Raw genomic sequence first — 22,901 nt, forward strand, 5'->3', positions numbered from 1 at the left:
CCAGATTTAGTATTCTCTGCCAAACCTGTGTAGCATGAATTTGTATAAGAAATTAAATTTATAGTAAAACATGCATGCATCAGTGTAAAACTGTAATGAGAGCACCGGAGCATAAAGTGGTCTTTTTAATCTTCATAAGCCAGTTGAAATCAACATTGCTTTTCCTATTTTGAGTTTTCTGAAAAACAAAGAGGCAAGACTTGATTCCTAAAGGAGGGTCCCGTAGCAGAGGACTCAGAGGGAATTCTGAAAAGAAGGAAATAACACAGGGAGGAAGGAATTAAGTTAGCAAGAAAAACAGGAGTTAAGAAAGGAAAAAAGAAAAGACTAATTGAAAACTGCAAACTTTGTGTCGTTTTGCAATAGCTTCATGGAGTGCTTTGGACATGCTGAGGGTCTTGCATCTGATTATTATTTTAGTAGATAAGGTGGCAAAGGGCCTTAGTTTCTTAGTGTTCTTACAATCACTGTATCAGCAGAGCAGTGAAATACAATTTCACAGCTGCATTTCAGTTGCCTTAGAGGTTATGTCAATTTGTGACAAAAGGACTGCTTGGGGAGTGTGTGTTGCGGGGGGAAGCTGCCTTTATCCCACTATTGGTTTAGTCCTCTGGTTTGTGATGCTATTTATGCAACCCCTTAACTGCTTCGAAAAAGTTCATGTGCAGCTGAGACTTACTAGTGTGGTTTGAGTTGTTTGAACAAGTAGAAACAGGAGCTGTGGAAAACTTTGAAGAGCTTTCTGTTCAAAAATTTAACATTAGTTTGAAGCAGATCACCACATAGAAAATAATATCAAAGAACAAAGTTAACTTTTTCATCTTCTTTCTGACTTTGATACTTGCTTTGACATCAATTCTGTACACAGTAAAAAGCTTGGGTGTTTTGGGGTTTTTTTTTGTTTTGTTTTTTTTGGGGGGGGGGTTGTTTCGTTTTTTTGTTTTGTGGAGTGAAAAATAAATGGTAAGACCTAAAGACACTGTACTCTGCATCTTCTGTAATAAAGCATGAAAAAGAAACAGGATTTTTCCTGTGAGTCAGTTGGGCCTTTAATCATGCTGCTGCCCCACAGATTTTACATATATGAAGTATATTGCTTAGGATAGTTTTTGCCATTACTGTTCTTCTGTGGACTTAAATCTCTGTAATCCAATGGCATTTTACATGGTTTATAGATGGAAGAGGTTTACTGAAGAGACTATTTCATTGTTTCTGAGGGCATTCTCTTTCTGCACCCAAGCCACTGTGGCTTTTTCTCATAATGGATAGTTTTCAAGTATCTTCTACAAAATTACAAAGGCTCCATTTTCTGCTTAGTGGCTAGAGATGCAGTGGTGTACACTTTCAAGTTTATTTACTGTGGTATAGTGTAGTTTCCTATCTGTCAGAATAAAATCTGAACATTTAGAAGAAGAGGAAGTAAGGGAACAAAATGAAACAAAATAAACACAGATGTTTCAAAGGAGCTGGGAACAAAATTAAGCCATGATAGTAGCAGCTGACTCTCATTTTTCTAAAACATGTTTAAATCGGAAGAAAACAGTAAGCAATAACAGTTGTAGAATCACAGAATGTCTAAAAGAGACCCCTGGAGGTCATCTGGTCCATTCCCCTGCTAAAGTTGGACCATTTAGAGACAGTTGTATAGGACTATGTCTGTATGGCTTTTGACTGTCTTCAGGGAGACTACTACCTCCCTCAGTGGGCAACCTGTGCCAGTGCTCTGTCACCATCACAGGAAAAAAGTGCTTTCTGAGCTTTAGGACAAACCTCCTATGTTTCAGTGTGTGTGCCCATTATTTCTTGCCCTGCTGTTGGGCCATCCAGTGATGGGCCACGAAGCTGGTTAAGGGACCTTGCAAATGAGGACAGGCTGAGAGAACTGGGACTGTTTAGCCTTCTCTATGCCCATCATTGGATGCTGTCCAGTATGTCCATGTGTCTCTGAAGAGCCCAGAACAGGACGCTAATTCAGGTGTGGCCTTAGTAGTGCTTAAGTAGAGGGTATCACCTCCCTCAGCCTGCAGGCAGCGCTTTTCCTAACTCAGTCCAGGTTGCCATTCACCTGCTTTACCACAAGGGCATATTGCTGGCTGATGTTCAACTTCGTGTATATCAGGACTCACCACCTGCACTGTAAATAATTTCTTACCTTCAATCTAAACCTGACCTCTTTCAGTTTAAAGCTATTTCCCCTTGTCCTGTCACTACAGGCTCTGACAAAAAGTCTCTCTATCTTTTATAGGCCCACTTTGTATACTGAAAGGCTTCAGTAAGGTCTGCCTGGAGCCTTCTCTTTCTCCAGACTGAACAACTCTATCTCTCTCAGACTTTCTTTGTCGGAGAGGTGCCCCATCCCTCTGATCACTTTTACAGACCTTCTCTGGATCTGCTGTGACAGGTCTATGTCTTTCTTGCACTGTGGACCCCAGAACTGGATGCAGTAATCTGGGTTGGGTTTCAAGACAGTGGAGTAGAGGAGAATAGTCTCTCTCAGCCTGCTGGCTGTACTTCTTTGGGTGCAGCCAGGACATGATTGGCTTTCTGTGTTTCAAGTGCACATTGCTTTTGCATGTCCAAATTCTTATCAACCAGTACCCCCAAGTGTTTTTACAGAAAGTGAACACAGGGCTGCTCTCAGTCCATTCATCCTTCAGTCAAGGGATACTGGGGATTGCCCAGACCCAGGTGCAGAACCTTGCACTTTGCCTTGTTGAACTTACAGAATCGTAGAATAGTTAGGGTTGGAAAGGGCCTCAAGATCATCTAGTTCCAACCCCCCTGCCACAGGCAGGGACACCTCACACTAAACCGTCCCACCCAAGGCTTCATCCAACCTGGCCTTGAACACTGCCAGGGATGGAGCACTCACAACCCCCCTGGGCAACCCATTCCAGTGTCTCACCACCCTAACAGGAAAGAATTTCCTCCTTATATCCAATCTAAACTTCCCCTGTTTAAGTTTGAACCCGTTACCCCTTGTCCTGTCACTACAGTCCCTGATGAAGAGACCCTCCCCAGCATCCCTATAGGCCCCCTTCAGGTACTGGAAGGCTGCTATGAGGTCTCCACGCAGCCTTCTCTTCTCCAGGCAGAACAGCCCCAACTTCCTCAGCCTGTCTTCATACAGGAGGTGCTCCAGTCCCCTGATCATCCTCATGGCCCTCCTCTGGACTTATTCCAACAGTTCCATGTCCTTCTTATGTTGAGGACACCAGAACTGCACACAATACTCCAGGTGAGCAGAGTAGAGGGGCAGGATCACCTCCTTTGACCTGCTGGTCATGCTCCTTTTGGTGCAGCCCAGGACATGCTTGGCTTTCTGGGCTGCGAGCGCACACTGAAGCCGGCTCATGTTCATTTTCTCATCGCCCAGCACCCCCAAGTCCTTCTCTGCAGGGCTGCTCTGAATCTCTTCTTTGCCCAGTCTGTAGCTGTGCCTGGGATTGCTCCCACCCAGGTGTAGGACCTTGCACTTGTCATGGTTGAACTTCATAAGGTTGGCATCAGCCCACCTCACAAGCGTGTCAAGGTCCCTGTGGATGGCATCCCTTCCCTCCAGCATATCAACCGGACCACACAACTTGGTGTCATCGGCAAACTTGCTGAGGGCAGACTCAATCCCACTGTCCATGTCAGTGATGAAGGTGTTAAACAAGACCGGTCCCAATGAGTTTTAATTAATGGCTTAAACTGTCTAAATAAGTTTACTCCTGCTAGTTTTGTGTGTTAGTAGTGTGGGTGGTGTGTGCAGGGTTTTGGGTTATTTCAGAATGAGGAAGAAGACTGGATCCAACAGGAGTATAATCTTGAGTTTTTTCGTGTTTTGGAAGGTTACATTTGCAATGTTGCTTCTGCAAGTATTTCTAAACAGTGAGGGAGAAGTTTATTGCTTGGCTGGCTAGGTGGTATGTGCTCAGACACTAGCCCTTATGCATTCATTGATCATAGATACTTCGTGCAAGCTCTCACTTCCTTCTGCTAATGAAGTAAGAAATAAAAAACCCTGATTTCCCGTTGGGAAAGAGGGGATATAACAAGGAAATTCTCTCATGACTTTCTGCCTGCTTGAGTTTAACAAAATCATATTTCTTAGTTTTACAGAAGTTAACATGAAATCATGCACTTCAAATTTCAGGTCTCTAAATGACTTGTGCTTGCCAGATTTTCTTTCAGAACACCTCTGAGGAGCTTGGGGGAATCTCTTGACAGTAATACTGGTGCTAGTGCTGAAAAGGTTTGAGAACTTTTTCTGCTCTCAGACATTTGTTTAGAAAGGCATGAGAGAAGTCATCTCTTGTGCTTTGGGACCAGGTATAACCTTTTTTTTCTGCTGTTCATGTACAGTCACATCTGAACTTTTAATTCGGTGGTTTTCAACAGATACCGAATAGCACATTACACATCTGTTGAAGAACAGAAGAATGTTCTGTTTAATGCTAGGAATTCAAAACTAGACTTTTAAGTAAGCCATAGGTGTTTGTGACCTCAGCAGAGCTACTTTAACGTGGGAAGTGGGGATTGTAGGAGCTCATGCTCAGTCTTGGTAGGGAGCCTAAAGGAGGTGTGCCATTGTTTTATGTACAGGAAATCTGTTTCACAAAGATTTATTCTGTCTCTGGCAGAGATTTCTGTCAGAGATTGAAAGTTAATTACCAATTTTAAGTTCCTGTTAAAGAGTTCTTTATCATTGGAAGCTGCCTAGGATGCTTGAGGTGAAAAACTGTACTGCTTTAAAAATTGTTCAGAGATGCTTACCCAGCAAAGCAAGTGCTGTGGTTTTCATATGTTGATTTTGGCGCCTTTGTGGCCTGATTAGAGGGATACTGGGAAAAAAAAAGACTGAGGCAAGAAAACCTACATCTGGAAGTACAGTAAGTTGAATTTGCCATTCCTTTGGTCCTTTTGCAAATACGAAGATCTGGTTTTGCAACAAAATGGTGGGTGAACTACTGATGCTTTTAAAATCACTGCTATAGCTAATTACTTCAGTGTAGTCAGTTATGTATGCATCAATGCACTCTTCTCTACCATCCCACTTCCCTCTGAAAGTGGACACAGCCGTTGCTCTGCAAGTAATGATAATAATTGGTAGTAAGACAGATCTGTTACTCATCCTTTTTTGAGCACATTTCTTATGGCAGATGTCTAGTTTTTAATTAACTGCTAATGAACATGCCTAGTAGACCATGATACTGCTGCCAACTTATTCTGTTTTATATCTCACTGCTGCTGAGCTCTTTAAAGGTGACAGAGCAAGCATTAGTGTCTTTGAAGTGACGGGAAGGTGATTATATGCATAGCATAATTGTTTCTAGGATCTACTATGGCAAATGTCTAGTTACTAAATACATCTGGTCAATGCTGCTGTTTCCTATCTCCCTCTTCCTTTGTGTGCAGCACATATTCCTTTTCCCACTTCTAGGAAAAGAATACTTCTTAAAATTCAAGTTTTTTTAAATAAAATGATCATGAACCTCTGGAAAAGACCATCTTTATGTGTTATGGAGAACTTTACAACTATTATGAATGGGTAATACATACCAATCAATCCGTATTCTTCAGTCTTAAACAGCACTGAGCCTCAGATAACAAACATTAATTCACAATGTGCCTTTGACTTAAAAGACCATGATATGGTTTTCAGTCTTAAGTCTGTTTATTGCAGTTGGATATTTAACCATTTTTGGGTACCATTTTCGGGTACCATTTTCCTCCACTATCATCAGTAACCATTTTTGTAAAGCCGCAAAAATGTTATATGAAGTGATGCATTTCCACTTGCAGTTCTCACACTCTGTTCTACACCTTATGCTGGGCATTGCTTCCCAGCATTTGTATGTAGTCCCATCAGAGAAACAGGACATAGCTCTTCTCGACATGTTCCTTCAGATTCAGAACGTGTTTAGAGGGCATTAATCTGGCCCTCAGTTATATGTCTTTCAAAATACCCTGTGTGTAAGCTACAAAGCAGAACCAAGGAAATCGTAGGTAATATGTCCCTAGCGGTTTGCTTTCTAAAGACTGAAATTGTGCTGATTAACTTGTTTGCTAATTAAACCAAGCAAGAGGCATGAATAAAGGAAATTTTCAGAGGCTTACTGAAGGAATATGGACAAGAGTGAAAACTGTTTAACTTTATTTTTCCCCTTTTTGACCTTCCCATGCCCTGCAGAAGTTAGTTTGAGGTCACTGTTAGAGAAGGGAGAAGGTTTTTCTCTGCAAAACCAATTTGGAAGGGATAAATGACATTTTCTTCTTAGCCAAAATTGAACGACACAGCCGGGCAATCCAGTGTGATAGTGCAGTTGGGGACAAGTAAGACCGATGCCATGAAAGCCGTACAGTACTGCTGATGTATGTTGTCTCAAGGCTAAGTGAGATGACTGACCTGGCTTAAGGCCATCAGTGAGAAAGGGAGCAAGTGAAATACTGTCTCTCTAGGAGAGCCTGCCAAAACATCAGGTTATTTCCTGATTTGAGGAAACATGCTGAAAACTACTATAGTCTTCATGAAGTCTGTACTTCATAAAGTGAGAAGAGGGATACCACCTTTTTCCTTAGAAGCTGGATTAAAGGAAAAACCCAAACAAATGAACAAACAAAAAACCCCAAACCGTGCAGTCTTGTCAGACTTCACAGTGCTCTTTACTGATACTTCTTCAGTTAAATGAACTTTAAATAGTAGTAGCTGCTTGCTTAGTAGAAGGTGGTCTACTGCTTTAACTACTTCAAATAAAGATATTTCTTAATACTTCCTTCAAATTTTTTTTTGGGTTGTTTGTAAAACACATTAAAATAGAAGAATAAGAATTGCCTCTTTCTTGCCTTGCTTTTTAAGCATACTGAAAAGTTGGCGAGAATAGCGATCAGATGTATGCATTACAGTGAAGACTAGTGAGGCTTTTTATGCAGCATATGAAAAGAAAGTCCTGATACAGGTTGTGAGAGACTGGGTAAACTTCTAAGCATGTACAGTTGAATAAAGGGATTGTGGTAAATCTTACTTGTATTGTGTATCAGAAATAAGTAAATGATGGCTGTGTTACAGTTGGGAATAGTATGAAAGTGAAAGATTACCAGGTCCAGTCCACAGTTCTTCAGTATCTGTCACTTGTGTCTACATGAATTTATAAACCACTCAAGGCATGTCTTGGGATGGGGTTGTAAGAAATAAAAGTGTAGGGCATAGTAGTTATATAAATAGTAATAAATTAAGTCATTCATATGCCAGTAGATGTTTGCAGGTTTTGTTGACAACTTGTCTTGAAGAGTCTTGGGACCTATGGAAGCAGGTAAAATACTTTTTGGATTGAGTTATTTTTTAGTAACTTGTGAAATATTGTGGGCTTTAGGTTTGATTTCAGTAGCTGTCAGCAGTACTGTAACAATTCTGCCTGCTCTTACAGGACCACTAGCATTCACGAGGTCAAACTCATGTCTAGCTGAGCTCATCCTGTCCAGACGTTTCCTTATCTGTCTTCTCTTTGATCCCATAAATTGACTGATACTCTAGCTTTTTTCATGGTGTACCTACCTTCGTCAGAGGGATGATGGAACATGGCCAATGTGGAGAGGTTTGTTCTGTCTTCTGTTTGTAAGACCAGGCACAAGGAAGGAGGAAAGGGGCAGAAAATCTGTTTATCTGTAGTAGACTAAAGTGGAGCTATGACCAAGCTAAAGATTGTTTTGAAGCATTATTTTCTGAATAAATCTGTGTTGAGCATTTTGGACAAATTAAGTGGTTAGCTGAACTTAGAAAATATTAATAAAACCATAACAGCTTTAACTAGAAAATACCTTAATATTTAAACTGTGGGGAAGATATTTTATTGCAAGGACTGCTTCTAATAAAATTGCTTAAAGGTTATTTTGCCAGATTGGTTACAGGGTTGTATGTCTAGTTATTACGATACCGATCTTGTAATCTGCTTTTGAAACAGATGGAGGTATTTTAATTCATTAATACCGTATCTCTTGTTGGGAGTTCCATGACCTTATTGATGCTATCTGGAATACCTGGATTTTAAACTTACAGTTGGCTCATAAACACCGTGTCAGTTCATGAATAATTTTATTTTTTTTTCCCCAAAAGTTCGGCTATAATAAAACCTCCATAAAAATATGAAATTGAGCAGTGTCTTTTAGTTTTTTAAAATTCAAAATAAAAATATTACTTACTTTTTCCAGATTAGGGGAAGAGAGGGATGTGAGTTTGAATCAGTCTTGCCAGTGAAACTTACTTTTTTCTCAGATCAGTGGTACTCCTTTCTGTAGAAAGGGAATGGTATTTGGGCTTTCTGCTGCTGCTGTTTGTCACCCAGGATCCTGTGGCAGGCAGTGGCTACCTGGAACAACCTACAAGTAGTTGAACCTGTTCCTTGGGCTGCAGAACAATTATTCAGCGAGCCTTTTTTGGTTCATAGGACAGAAGCACAGAGTGTAATATAATGCAGTATGTGTATAGCTGGGACTGAAAGCAGAGATTAAATTTAAACCAAACAAACAACTGGTAAAAGTCTAGCGTTGATTCCTGGTAATTAACCAAACTTCTTGCTTCTCCTTCCCCATCTATGTGCTATGCGTTTTTCATCTGGGGATGATGATACCACTGGGAACAGCAGCAGCAGTTGCAGGCTCAACATCTCTCCCATGGCCATGGACCTCCAGTGCCTCTAACACCGCATCCATCAGGACTCCAACCTCCAGGAATCCCTCCACTCGGAAGCAGTGCTGGCCTTCTTGCCCTTTCTAGTGCTTTGGGTGGGCAGTCTCACTTGGCAATAAAAGATGACAAGAAGCATCACGATGCAGACCACCACAGAGGTGAGAGGCATGGCAGGCCTGATTAGGACATTGTCACATTTGCACATTGCTGCAAATTATGTGCATCTCTAAAGATTCCAAGTTACATAGAATGAGAAAAAACTGTTGGCAAACTTAAAAATGTCTGCATATATACCACTGAGCAAAATTCAGCTTGGAATTTTTCAGTGTTTTAAATGGGGATCACTAGGTGTCACCTGCTCTATAGTTTGCAGGGCATTTTGACATCCTGGTAAATGCTTAGTTGTAATAGCAGTGGCCTGCACCATATTGTGGAAAACTGTTAAACTGCATAATGGGTAATTTTTTAAAGAAAGTAATGTTGTTAAATGAGTGGGTGGGAAGGTAGGGGGAATGAAAAGTTAAATTTTTGAAGTGAATGTGTTCAAACAAGAAATTTAGATAATTGCATCTGTTACTTTAGTTTCATAGGCTTAAATTCTAGTACTCAAATATTGGGCAAAATTGCACTTGACTAATTTTTGAAAAGAAAATAATTTATTCTGTCATGAAATAAAACTAGGCTTTGTGTATGGTTAAACTGTAAATCATGTTTACACAATACTGTAATTTTCAGGAAATCACTGTATTAGGAATGTGCAATGACTTACATAAATAAAAGCCATTTTAAAACTGTTTGCGGCTTGTGTTCTAATTTTTCCCCCCTTTTTTATTTCTGTTCTTGCCTCTGTGTCTGAACGGGCATGTCTGTGCATTTCTTGGTTACTGCGGGAGCAGACAGAGAGCCGGGCACAGTAAGTACCAACATTCCTGGTAATGTTTTCACTTTTACAAAATTTAATAATCAAACCTTACACTGTTTGTGTGTTACTTTTCCTTTTAATCGGTTTCATGCCACTTATGTGTTTTCTGTTCAGATACTCTTGGTTAATGCAGAACACTGTCAGTTGTTTGGGGGACTGTATGAACCAGGTTTGTTTCTGAGCAGAATGATTTGGGGGAAGCTTGAACTTTAGTTTGGTTATTAGAGATGTAGGGGAAGCTGCAACTCAAACAGAAGGTTAACTGCAAATTATAGTATAACATTATTAGTCAAAGTTAAGGTTTTTCCTGTAGGATTTTCATGAATTAGAGTTGCAGAACAGGTGAGAAATTTAAAATTCGTGTGTCATGACAGTTGTTTGGTCCTAGTTTTTTCTTTAACTGAATCTGTTTGAGCCTTACTAATGTGTTTACTGCTTAATTTGTGCTTCAAGTATAACTTCTGTAGCAGTACCTTTTTCCCTTTTATGCGTAAGCTGTAATAGAATTAATGTAAGGCAGTCTTATTAGAAAAACAGCCAAAGAACTACATTGCTACAGCGTTTTATATTGTGTTTTGAGAGATACTGCTATATCAGACTGTTGGAGATAGGCATGGCAACTTTCACATCATTTCAAGTAACAAAGCTAATTCTTCTTGATGAATTAGTAGGTGAATTTGAGCTCTTGTTTCGTTTTTTTTTTCTCAATCAGAAAAGACAAGAGCTAGGAAAAATTACTTGACAGATATCTTTACGTAGTGGACACTTGATTTTTGTTGCCTTTTTTTTTTATAATAGGGCTTGACATTTACTTATGGAAGAAATAAGCATTCATTTCTGCTCTCTTAATGTTATTAATGATAGTGTAACTGTGGAAATAATTTTAAGCTGGTTTTCCTGAAGACATACCAGCAGGTCTTTGTAATTATTACATGTGGTTCCAATTGAGCAATAGACTCTTACTGTGCAGATTAGCTCATAACTTTTGGGTCACCCAAATAAGATCAATTTGATTTTCAGAGTAGTGTTTTAAGTGTAACGGTGCTGCTAGAAATCCTGAAAAAGCTTGCTTTCATTATACCAAGACACCAAACCCCATGCTGTCTGATGGTTACGTAAATTAGCTGTGAGATTTGGTATTACTTTGCATCTAGTGTGACCTTCCAGTATCATCAGTACAAGCTGACAACTTTAAATATGCAACTTGGAAAGACTACAGTAAAGCACTTTCTTATTTGGTTTTAAGTTGATTTTAAAATAACTTTGAGTTAAAGCATATTGTGGCATATTATTTAGGTACATTCATTTTTAAACGAGATCTGGTTTTAGTTTTTTAAATTGTCCTTAGGCAAATAAGCATAAGCTTTTATTTATGGTGTGTTTAGGAAGACTTAATAGTATGGTGAGACTCGCATATTTATAAAGGAGTATAAAGAGCTAGTGATTTCATTATTCTTGATTGTGATCAGTGTCCGTTTAACCTCTTTGCTACATCTAAATGTCAAGGGCTACTTTATTATTTGTTGTGTTACTTAAATTTTTGGGAAGTAATGTGAAGGAAAGTTCTTTGTAAAGACATGTTTGTGAAATATGTAACATTTAAATTAGTAATAATAGTATGGCTCATACATGAACTGCTAAAATTATGTGGTCAAAATTAAATTCTATGACTATATGGAAATGGCAGGTGGGGTTTGGCTGATACAGCTCTAACCATCCAAAACTGGGTCATGTTATTGTGGGAATGCAGGCATCCCTAGTATTGTGACATAGTCTGGCTCCAGGTAATAAAAGCCAGGCAAAGCAAGCAAGTTAGTAAAGTTTTGGGAGACATCAGTACAAAACATCTTTGATGTCTACATTTTCTTTCTCTAGGGAACATACTGGCAACATTTTTCAAACTCAGGTGTTCATTTATTATTTGTCTTCCCACTCTTCTAATTTGGACAGGTTGTAGAAGTGCAAATGTTCTGAAGTGCTCTACTGTATCAGTAGCAATTTGTAGACAGTGCAGTCTGACTTTGTTATGTGCTTGGGATTTACATTGAGGTTGTCCTCATGAAAAGCGTTGAGCTTGTTTTCTAATACTTGGAAAGTACTCACAAAATTTCCAAGAATTTTTTTTGCCTCCATCTTTAAGCATAAATATAGGTACTGTTTTGTAAAGCAAATGGTCTTTTATTACAGCAGTAAATTTATTCTATGTCCTTAGCTTCTGTCCTGTTTTTCCAGTCTTTGACTAAGGGGGCATGCACAGTTGAATGATAGTTTTTGGCTGATACTGTACGCAAGCTGTTTTGTTTTGTGTTTTAATTCTTTTAAATGAGGGAGGTGGGTAATCATAGAAGGCGTTACATTAAAATGTAAGGTACTTTTCAATGTAGCAGGTGTATGCTTTTTGGGCTTTGTGAAGAAGGTAGTATTTTGTGTTATATAGCATGCAATGGATAAACTTTAATTTCCTTAATCAGGTAAATATTTTCTTTTGTTGGCTTTGTCAACTTAAAAAGAAGTTGAATTTTACAGTCTCTATGGATGCAAACCACAAATCAGCTTCAGCAGGAGCTGCCCATACAGAAGAGCTATGGGATGCTGTGATGCAGTTTAGTTTGTAGCTGATACAAAGCAACATGAGGCTGATGATGAAGGACGAAAGGGTTGGGGTGGTCTGGTATAACTTTTCATGGATACCCTGATTCTGACAAACATTAACTAGAAAAAAACAGAAATCAACAGAAGCGTTATTCTCTGTTAATGTCTCCTGATTATTGCGTCAGTGTGGAATGTGATTCAGATCCATTTAGGATTTAGATTTCCTTGCTCCTAATACAAAGTAGTCTAAATAGAACTTTAAATGGTGGACAAAAAGATGGCGAAGTTAATAGCTTTCCATCACTGATAATTTAAAACAAAACCTGCTGACTTTTTATAGTCAACTTTTGGGTTGTTGACATGTGCTTGCAAGAAGCATATTCAACAAATGGAACTTAATGATTCTTGACTTGAATAACTTTGAGTGTGATCTTCTTGTGCCTTGGGGAGGGGGTTAGAGAAAACACTGGTCCCTCCTCCAATGTCAAGTGTATGCCTATTAATGAGTCCTGACAATGAGCAGTGGTAATGCTGAGTAACTGATGTTTTTTTTGTAGACATTAGACTTGATCCTGTTTACCTACTCAACAACGGATTGCATTTCTTCCTGTCTACATACGGATGTCTGTAGATAGCACTTGTGTGTGGTGCTTAGGTCCTCTGTAGTGGTTAAATAAACTCAGTGGCCCTGCTTGGTGATAGGGGCAAATGCAAGTTAGCTCTAGTAACTGGCTGTAAGGGCAGATGGATGCGGTTGGTTTGGATTAATAGGGAGTCAGTGAATGGACAAGCACAGAGCAAGTGTGTATCTGTGTCTTTAGGAGAGAAAGGAGGGAGAGGGATAAGGAGCCCAGCACTAGAGAAATCGTTAATTGGGACCAGGTGTAGTTGAACCATGAGCACAGATGTGGTGGCAGTACTGTTATTTAATTGCTGTAATGATCAGCATAAAGTTAGTTGTCAATTCTGTATGTTCTAGTGAGTTGTCTGTGCTGTATTATAACTCAGGCTAAATGAGATACTGTGGGCTCTGAGCCTGTACCTCTGGCACTCATACTTGTGGTTTGGAAGTACTTGGAGTGGGGAGCAGCATGGCAGTTGAAGAAATGCATTTGAATAACGTGCCTTGTATTCCTAATAGAGAACCTGCCTTCTCTGTGCCTCGTGATTAGGTTTTCGTTTCACATTTGCTGCTGGTGGTTTCAGTGTTTGGCTTATGCTGGCAGCAAAGTTAGTTTAGGATCGCAAGTTGACTGTTACAAAGCTCTTATGCAGTCTGGTAACTGACAGGAAGTGGTGCTGCGTTAGGATTTTTTTCTTTTTTTAGTTCTTCCGGGACTTTTGAAGAAAAGGGATTCATGGGGATAAATTTTGAATGATTGAAAGGAAAATTCATAAAATTGATTTTGACCATTTTTTCTGAACTGAGAGTCATGATTTGCTGATGTTGCACTGGTGATCCCTAATAAATTGAACTCCTACTATGAAAGCAAGGATTATCCTCAATTATGCATCTAGTCTGTTGAAATTAATACAAAATGAAAACTGGTGCCATGCAGTTTCTCTTTAGGAAATCAACTATGCATGTATAAATCTCTTTGCCTTTTTTGTACGAACTGATAATTATTGAAGATCAATCCCAACTGAAAATTTCTGTAGTATTAGGAAAAAAAAAAATCTAAAATGGAAATACTTGGCTCACTTTTGAAAATTAAGTCAGATATTAGTAGGCCTGGTAGAAGAACTTAACAGATTTATTTTTTTTTTTCTCCTATAGAGAAGATAGGGAGAACTCTTATCACTGTGAAGCTGTTACTACTGTCTCCTAGGTGGCCCTATGCTTGATAGTGAACGTACAGCAAATACAAACTTTACCAGTGTTGAAATGAAGAAAGGCTATTTTTTCATCAAAAGTTGTAGTTTACCTGATTTTAGTCACAGTTGTTAGAACTTCTTTGTACTCCTAAGGGAAACAAAACAGTAACTTCTTAATTATTGAGTTTACAGGTATATTTTGCCAGAGCAGCAGCATGATCTTATTTGCAACTGATGGTATAGCTGTTGTAAAATAAGCTGGTCTACAACAGCTTCTGGATTCGTTACTCTGTTTCCAGAGAGCAGTGCCTTTAAATGAAAGTGTTAAATTAGAGAAGGGCAGACCATAGGGGAAATGTTTTGCCAAACTGGCTTATAAGGACTATAGATTACTGTTGTAATTATATGTTTATATGATAACTAATCCACCAGTCTTGTGAAGAAAAATTGAATTGAATAATCATGGTTTGGAATTTAGGACACAGTGGGAACTAGGTGTACCTAGGAGTTCCTAGGTATGTTTCACAGTATGAAATTCTACAAGACGAACTGTACAGAATGTTGTCAGCATTGTCTAGGTAGACTACATTAAACTAGGAAAAGGGTCAGGAATTGTAGTTACACATATTTGATGCTGTGTGGCAACTTCAAATAGCAGGGTTGCAAAATTTTTCCCAGCTGTTTCCACTTTGCCGTCTTTCTGTTACACATAAATTTTGACAATTTAAGATGAGAAACTGAGTTTTACTTACTTTACTACGTTTGTTGTCTTTGTTTATGCTAGGGTCTTTGGCAGTAAAATAGATTTTTTTTTTTTTTTAATGATTTTTCCTTAAGGAAAGTATCTCTTAAGTAAAAGACTTTTCTCCCCTTTTCAGGAAAAGACATTTACAGTACTCAAATCTGTGGTAAAGCTTGAATTGGCAACTTCTAAACATTATTCTACTGCTACAAACATGATATATTAAAAATGTCATGGTATTAAATATTAATATTATTAATATATTTGAATGTTGAAGATGTGTTTTAATGTTCTTCAAACAAGTGAATCCCTGAGTTTGTGTGCATCTGGGAGGAGATAAGGGGTTAAATTTGGACTATATTTGTCAAGGCAATTAGTTCAGTGATCCAACAAGCCCACCTTTTAGCTGCAAAACATTGCAGTAAAGACGTTATTTTGAGCTTCTTTATACTCAATTTTTTTAAACTCTCCTGTATGCTTTATGTAAGCCCCTTGGCATTTGTTTAGCTTGAATAGTCATGAATAAAAGAACTTAGAGTTGGCTTTAAAGTGCAGCTTCTGAAGTAGGAAAAAGAGAATTCGGATTGCCTTGTGTACCCTGTTTTGTTTTCCTTCCTGGGACTAAACAATGTCTGAGTAAAACTACTGAGTCGTCCTCAGGTTTTAAAGGGAAAGCCATTCAGTGCACAGTTCACTGGCTATTCGTATGGTTATGATATATTAAAAGTATCTCTGGCTCTTCGGTAGATCTAAGTATTTCCTTTGAGGGGTTACACTTACTGAATATATGTTGTGTTTTTTCTTGAGAGATATGTGTATGCGTATAAATATATATTTACTTATATATGTGTGTGAGCATATATTTATTTATGTAAGCATGTACTTGGCTTTTAGGAACTAGGCTTACCAAGTCTTTGTGAAAGGAGATCTTTTTTCTCAACTCATTCAGTATTGTTCACAGCATTAACACATCACTGAACAAATTGCTCTCTTGCATATGCTAATCCTGCACTTAAAAGAACTCATTGTAACACGTTTTAATGCTTTAGCTGGAACAGAGATGGAGATGGGAATCGCAGGCATGTCAAATTGTCATGTGACTAAAAAATGTCTAAAATGCCTTTCTCTTTGGGTCAACAGTTTGTACTTAGCATACCTTACCATGAATGAAAGCAGTCCATGTAGTTTGAGAAAAAGATTAGTCTTTGCTTTTGTCTTTTGTGTGTGTTGGTCTCAGTTTTTCAGGTCAAATCTGATTAAATAACACTTTAGCCTGAATTTCACACTAGTAGTGAATGTTATGCTGGAGGTAAAAATATTTGATCTTTGTTGGCAATACCTTTATTGAAGACATCCAATTGGAGTTTACCACAGCTAACGAATGATTACTGCATCACCTTATTTGGTAAATATTTATTTTAAGAGTTAAAGGCAATTTTCTATGCCTGCAGATGTAAACATACCAAAGCATCATCTATTTATGATGATCTAAAAGTGTGCAATCAATCAGATTAGATTTACGAGGTCTCTTTCATTAAATGGGATGTGAATATGAAAAAAAATAAAAAAAAAAGATTGTTGCCTGCTCATGAATAAACAGCAAGCCTGCTTCTCCTAAACAATAAATTCAGTTGAATTAATTAGTTAAATAATGACTGACAAGTGAACTAAACTTTTGATACATTGAACAATGAAAAGCCAAGCTTCTTAGAATGCATGAAGCTGTACATGTTTGCCTGGAGGACTTTGAGTTGAATTAAATGGAATGAAAGACTATGTAGGTATCACATTTCTAAAGCATCTATCAGATCCAGTTTTTAAGCATTTGTGAAGGAATCTTGAAAGGAATTTTTGATTGACCTTGGTTTTTGTCTTTACAGAGTAATTCTCTTTTGGTCCCAGACAGTCTGCGGAGCACAGATAAACGCAGGAATGGCCCTGAATATACCAATGACATCAAAAAGAGAAAGGTGGATGATAAGGATTCCAGCCACTATGTAAGCAAATCTACGTCAAAGAAATGATTAATTTATTTGCACGTACTGTGCTTGTATGAGGAGTAAAAGAGCTGAGAAGAATGAGGCAATGTGTTTCCTATGGCTGATGTAGTACATGAATATTTGTGTCGGAGAGGCCATTATTCATGTTGTGGGAAGAGTTTGAGCTATTGTCAAGTAATACTCCTCAACAGGGAATAAAAGCCAGGAGTAGCTGTTCGGGATTCACAAGTTTTCTGGGACATTTCTCAGAGTTGGAGCAAGAGATCCTTTCTGGACTGCTCTAAAATCTGCAGGTTTGTTTGAAATGAAGGATTTTGTTGATTTGATTGGTTTTAGTACATTTTTCTGATACAAGCTGTTACCTGTTGCGTTATAGTTAGGAGGCTGTACCATCTTACTAAAGTCTGCTTTTGGCTGATATGGCATTTTCAGCAGAAAGCAGATTGAAATATAAAAAGTTCACGATTGTGTAGTGCATTTTTGAGTAGCTTGCTTGTTGCTTGGTTTCCAAGAGACACGTCACTACAACAGTGTGGCATACGTGAATCTCAAAAGGCTCATACAGGCTTTAACTTCCAAGTCTAAATGCTGAGCCAAATCACAGGATGATACTTGAACAGGCTTTAGAGACTAGGACTGGTGTGAAAGTACAGAAAAATCAGAACTTAAATCTATCAGAAGATACTGTTCTTTGACATAGCAATAATAATGTGGCAGATTGTCTGGTTTGAATGTGAATCTAATTACTAATTACTTCCTGGTTACTGAAACCCAATAGAAAATAAGGTACCACTTTATTTCCTCAGTATTTGGTAGGATAATTTCTCGCCAGTTGGACTCAGAATATCTCTGAGTAGCTATTGGATATCCCTGGAGCTACTGACAGTAGTTAGGACTACTTTCCCCTTTCTGCACATTGTGGTGGTGTAGTACAATTACAGTTTTGCAAGCTGTATTTCCACCACTTTCTAATCTTGTTTTGATTACAGAGGGGTTTGGCACACTTCCCCATGTTACGCCCTCAACTTTGAGGTTTTGATATTCTATGGGCATTTTTCATTTTAAAGGTTTGAACACTAAGCATTATTAAGCTATGCTTGATAAAAAAAAAAAAAAAAAGGAAGAAAAAGCTTACCATGTTTGTTTTTCTTGGATTTCTGCTAAGAAGAAATGAAAAGGATATTATTGCCCTGTAGAAGCAGTTTGTTTTAATCCACATTTAAATGTGTGGTTGTTTGTTCTTTGCTTGAAATGGATTTTACAGATAACGGCAGCATCAAAGAATTGAGCAAAACAAGGATTCTTGCAGGTTCCAGGTTTATTGTAATCTGGAAGAAGATCTTTATTTTTAAAGGTTTCCCAGTTCTACAAACAGAACTGCTGATTTCCAGCTCATTTTAGATGAGAGACCCTTTTAGGGACAAGGAAGTACTACTTATGTCAGAAAGGAGACAAACAACTTGCAGGAATGGTCATTAATGAAAATAAGATGCAAAACCACAATTATTATGTTTTTCTTCTTTCGATTTCCATGTTAGGACCTCCATAGTTTCAACCTGTGGGTTTGTTAGTGAGGAGATACTCTGATACTACCTAGTACCTATAGGGTATGCCTTTGATAGTCCCAGTAAATTTCAGTTTCCCAAGACGACAGTCAGTGAAGTGCTTTTAATCATTGTTTGGCAGCTATTTTTGCCCTCCTCAGGAGTGGTATTTCTGGTGAACAAGTGACCCACCCACTATGCTCCCACATGCTCAGATGTGTTCTGACCTATTCTTGCTTTCTGGATGTTTCATACTTTTCAAGAGGTGGCAGATTAATCAGGGGTAAAATTTTCCTATTCCTTCTTTTGCAACCTTTGGACAGCTTCCTGAGTGGCAGAAAGAGCCACCATTCTGTCTTCAGTGGCACTATTGGGTCCCTAATATGTTTGCAATATTCCATGGACTAATATTCAGCTACAAAAACAGAAGGGAAGGGTTAAAACACTACCTGTTGGGGTGGGTTTTCTTTGTTTGTTCAGGTTTGGTTTTGTTTGTTTATTATTATTTGTGTTGGGTTTCTTTTTGTTTGTTTTGAGGGGGTTGTGTTTGGGTTTTTGTTTTGTGGGGTTTTTTTTCTTTTTCATGGTGGTAGTGTCTTGTTTTAAACGTTTATGACCTGAAGTGAGGAAAAAGATCTGGCGTTTTACTTTGCCACTGTTAAAGTGGGATAGCCCAGGCACATTGAAAGCAGGAGATGCAGGACAGTTTGATCAATCTTGTATGTCTGATTTATTTGCCTAGAAACCTTTTAACTAAAAGAAATTCTGTTGGAAATGTCCAGCTTGTCCAGATGAAAATTTTAAGTTTTGTCATTCATTTGATTTGTTTTGTGAGTTAAGACTCACTTTCTGGTTGAACCACCACAGTGGACTGTGAAAATCACTGTGTGTCATAGAACAGGCATTCCTGCCTGTATTGGAGACAGGTACCAGAAGAAACTTGAGTAACAGCTATTGTGAGGCACTAGAGCAGCTCAGGTGAACAGATTTATGTGAAACAGTCAAAATGCAGCTTGACAAGCCATAATAAATCATTTCCGTTTAGGAATGTCAACGTATTTTGGTTTTGTTAGAAATGTTGAAATGCCTTGGCATTTCTGAAGCTTTTTCTTCCCCAGAATTTTTCATTTCAAAACTTTCCTTTCTGGAAAAGGAGAAAAATTGTCCTATCACTTTGAGGAAGATCACTCATCAAACACATGCCAAAGCTCTAGTTTTCTGAGGTCTGTTGAGGTTTTTTTTAGGTATGCACAAGTAGTAATTTCCATAAGATTAACACATAAGATTAACACATAAGATTAGCATATGAACAGAATGAGTTTCTCTTTTAGGAGCAGTGATGGTAATGAGCAGGAGCTTTGGACCATCTTGCACTGATGGTGAGACCATCAGCTTTCAACTAGTTCTACATTATTTGGGTTTTATTACTGAAGCAGAAATAAGGTGTTGTGTTCCTGTTTTCATTGTTTTCCCTATTACTAATAATGAAAGGCTGTTTGCTTTTTGTTTAGGAAAACAAAAAAAAAAAATGTCTGAGTAGATACATAGTCTTTCTCTCTGGGCTCTTAATGTACTAATTTAAATGAACACTATATTTATTTATTTTTAATAGGACAGTGATGGGGACAAGAGTGACGATAACTTGGTTGTAGATGTATCCAATGAGGTAACTTTTTTCATTTTTGTAGTCTTGACGTTTGCCCAAAGGTTAAAGGAAAAGTGCATTTAGATGTTAGAAGAAAAAGAATCCTCTGTGTGGATATGTTAAAATATTCACAACCTCTCTTTTTTGCTAGTACTAATCACTATATCTTCTCAGAGCTTTATCTGGTTGCCCTCTCAGCTTTTCCTTCTACTGCTTTGTCCAGGTCTGTTCCCTTGGCAGTTACGTTCTGATGCTTCACAGCTGCTCTGTTGTGGAGAGAGTTGTGGTGAGATGCAGGTGAAAGGCTCTGGTTTTCAAACTATGTTCAAATGAAAAAGGAAGACATTATCTAATGTTGTGTGTAGTAGGAGGAGTATTATTAAAAACCTTTTTGTACTTTAAAAATTACAAGTATTTTAATGTCCTGTGTTAAAGACAACATTTTTCAGAAATGTTTGGTTTTGGAGGGAAGTCAGAATGAAGTCAGTTCACAGTATTTTCCAGAGGTTGTATCACTTTGTTTTTTTCCTTCAGGGCAGAGACTTTTCAGTCACATCATAGTGAAGGGATGGGCCTTATCTCTTTTAAGTCTTTTATTTCATGCAACAAAGAGATTTAGGAAGCCTGAATACAGTAGCAAGGTTCTGCTCTGTGAAAAGCACAGGGAGAGAAGCTGACAGAGAAGTGTCTTCAGCAGCTCCAAGTGCCCAAATGATGTCAGCCAAGTAGCAAAATAGGTATCAAACAAGGGATTTTTTAGTAATCCTTTCAGAAGCCCTATTTAGGATGAAATTGCTCAGTAATCAGCCAGTATACTTAGTGCCCTCTTGTGAGGACTGCTTCCTTCCTGCTGCTATTCTCCTGAGCCAAAGGAGCATGGAGAACCTGCAGACTCTGATGGCATGGTAGCTTAACTGAGCTGGCTTTTTCAGATTAAAGTAAATGCTGAGAGTGCCTCTGGAAGAAAGATAATCACCTGAGAGATGATTTCAGGTTTTCCTGTAGATTCAAGTAGCGAGGCAATTGCAAATGGTAGTTAGAAAGAAGTGACAGATATTAAGACATAAAAAACATGTCTTTATTTCTTCTTCTGAAGATAGAGATGAGCAAGGTTTGTATGACCTAAATAGATTATCGGTATGTTTGTTGTCACTAGCAGTGTGTGGAGAATGTACATGATAAAAACAGTGTAAATTTCAATGCATTACTGTTGGTCTTTCTTGCTTTTACCATGTGTCATTTGTGCTTGCATTAGTTTGTACTTAGATATACTTAGATAGCAAGCTTTATGCTTGGAAACAGTTTATGATTACATGTAGTGTAAAATAAAACCAGATTTTTTACAATATGAACTATGTCTCTAAACCGATGAAGGGATTTCAGCTTTTTTTCTATAGAGATAATAAAATGTTTTGTAATTTGAACTTGCTCCTAAAATTTTTCTAGCTTTTTTCCCCTAGACTCCTTAGTGATGATTCTGTAACAGCCCGTGACAGGGTTCTATGCTGTTCTTCCCTTCCCATTGTTTTAGGATCCTTCTTCCCCAAGGGCAAGTCCAACTCATTCACCACGTGAAAACGGTATAGATAAAACTCGGCTGCTGAAGAAAGATGCCTCTAGCAGCCCAGCATCTACAGCCTCTTCAGGAAGTTCCACTTCCCTCAAATCCAAAGAAATGAGCCTGGTGGGTAGCAGTCTGTTGTCCAGATATATGTTGTTCTTTCTTGTGAGGTCTAACTCTCCATTCTTTTGCAACTATTTGTGGCAGAAAGTACATGGCTTTAAACGTTTGAAGCTGAAATAGACTACTGTTATTCCAGGCAATGCTTAAGCATTGTTTATTTTTTCATGAGCAATAGCTTATGGTTTAAAATAGTCTGAACGTAGACACTAAGAAGTCCTGCAGGCTTTTGTTAAATTCTTCTAACTATGCTGTTACTCTTTGAAAATATTTCCTGCAGTAACGCTAGTAGCTTGATGACATTCTTTGTAGCTTTTGTGTCACAATTTTTTGATACAATCAGCTGGAGAGGTATTTTGGTTTTGTACTCAGATTGGCTGTGTCTAGTGTTAATTGAGATTGATGTTTTCAAGCTAAAATAATTTGGTGATGCATACTATATTCTCCTGGAAAAAATTAGTTCAGGCATTTTTTCTTTAATGCCAATGGAAGAAGGAAAAATAACTTTGTTTTCTTTCTTAATTTTGGCAGCAGTCAAAAAGGTCAGCATTTCTCTCTCACAAGTTGTCAGCATTGCCTGGATTTATGAAAATTGGCTGAGGGACTAGATAGTAGGTGCCCAGCATCCCAGCTGCTGTTGTGATAAATTGTATAATATGGCCTGGATTAAAAATAATACTCATTTAATTTGTTTAACGATACCAGCATGAAAAAGCCAGCACGCCTGTTCTGAAATCCAGCACACCGACTCCTCGAAGTGATGTGCCAACCCCAGGCACTAGTGCAACTCCAGGACTTCGTCCAGGCCTTGGCAAGCCTCCAACAATGGACCCTCTGGTTAACCAAGCTGGTAATGCATTACCTCATGTGTTTTTGTGGTTCCAAAATTAATCTTTTTTATGTATGTAGTTCTGTGCAAATGTTAACTAAATATATTGCTTTGTTCTTGATATCAAGAGAGGGCTTGATGAGAAGCAGATGTTTGGATTATCAAGAGTTTGAATATCTTTGTGTCTTATCCTTCTTTGTTTACTTTTGTCTTTATCTTTTTTGCAAATAATCCAGAGACTGAATGCAATATAAAAAGACTTCTCAGAAGTTCCTGGTGCTCATTCTGAATGCAATCTCTTCCCCAGCTCTTTGCAGTGAATATTAGTAGACTCAGACAATGTAAATCTTGACAAGTGCAGGGGGGAAGTTTACTTTTGCTATTCAGGCTGGTACAGCACAGTTGCTTCAGACATGAGCTGTGTAAACCATGTCTGTCAGTTTTACTGCTTAATTTGGCTAAG

At 38.2% G+C, this 22,901-nt stretch overlaps 1 protein-coding gene across 6 annotated transcripts in view; it reads left to right on the forward strand.

The window, feature by feature from the left end:
- The window catches only part of TLE1 (TLE family member 1, transcriptional corepressor), a 79,910-nt gene that overhangs the window by 34,292 nt on the left and 22,717 nt on the right, over nt 1-22,901 (forward strand). For 3 of the 6 annotated variants that reach the window (XM_065663885.1, XM_065663891.1, XM_065663887.1), the window contains exons 7-12: nt 8,622-8,826; nt 9,565-9,581; nt 16,620-16,736; nt 19,896-19,949; nt 21,460-21,612; nt 22,315-22,459. In XM_065663885.1, coding sequence (XP_065519957.1) covers nt 8,622-8,826; nt 9,565-9,581; nt 16,620-16,736; nt 19,896-19,949; nt 21,460-21,612; nt 22,315-22,459 — 691 coding nt within the window. The remainder of the gene's footprint in view (nt 1-8,621; nt 8,827-9,564; nt 9,582-16,619; nt 16,737-19,895; nt 19,950-21,459; nt 21,613-22,314; nt 22,460-22,901) is intronic. The other 3 variants (XM_065663886.1, XM_065663888.1, XM_065663890.1) reach the window with 2 other exon arrangements.

Source organism: Lathamus discolor, chromosome Z (genome assembly GCF_037157495.1).
Source record: "Lathamus discolor isolate bLatDis1 chromosome Z, bLatDis1.hap1, whole genome shotgun sequence".
In the NCBI taxonomy this organism is placed as follows: Eukaryota; Metazoa; Chordata; class Aves; order Psittaciformes; family Psittacidae; genus Lathamus; species Lathamus discolor.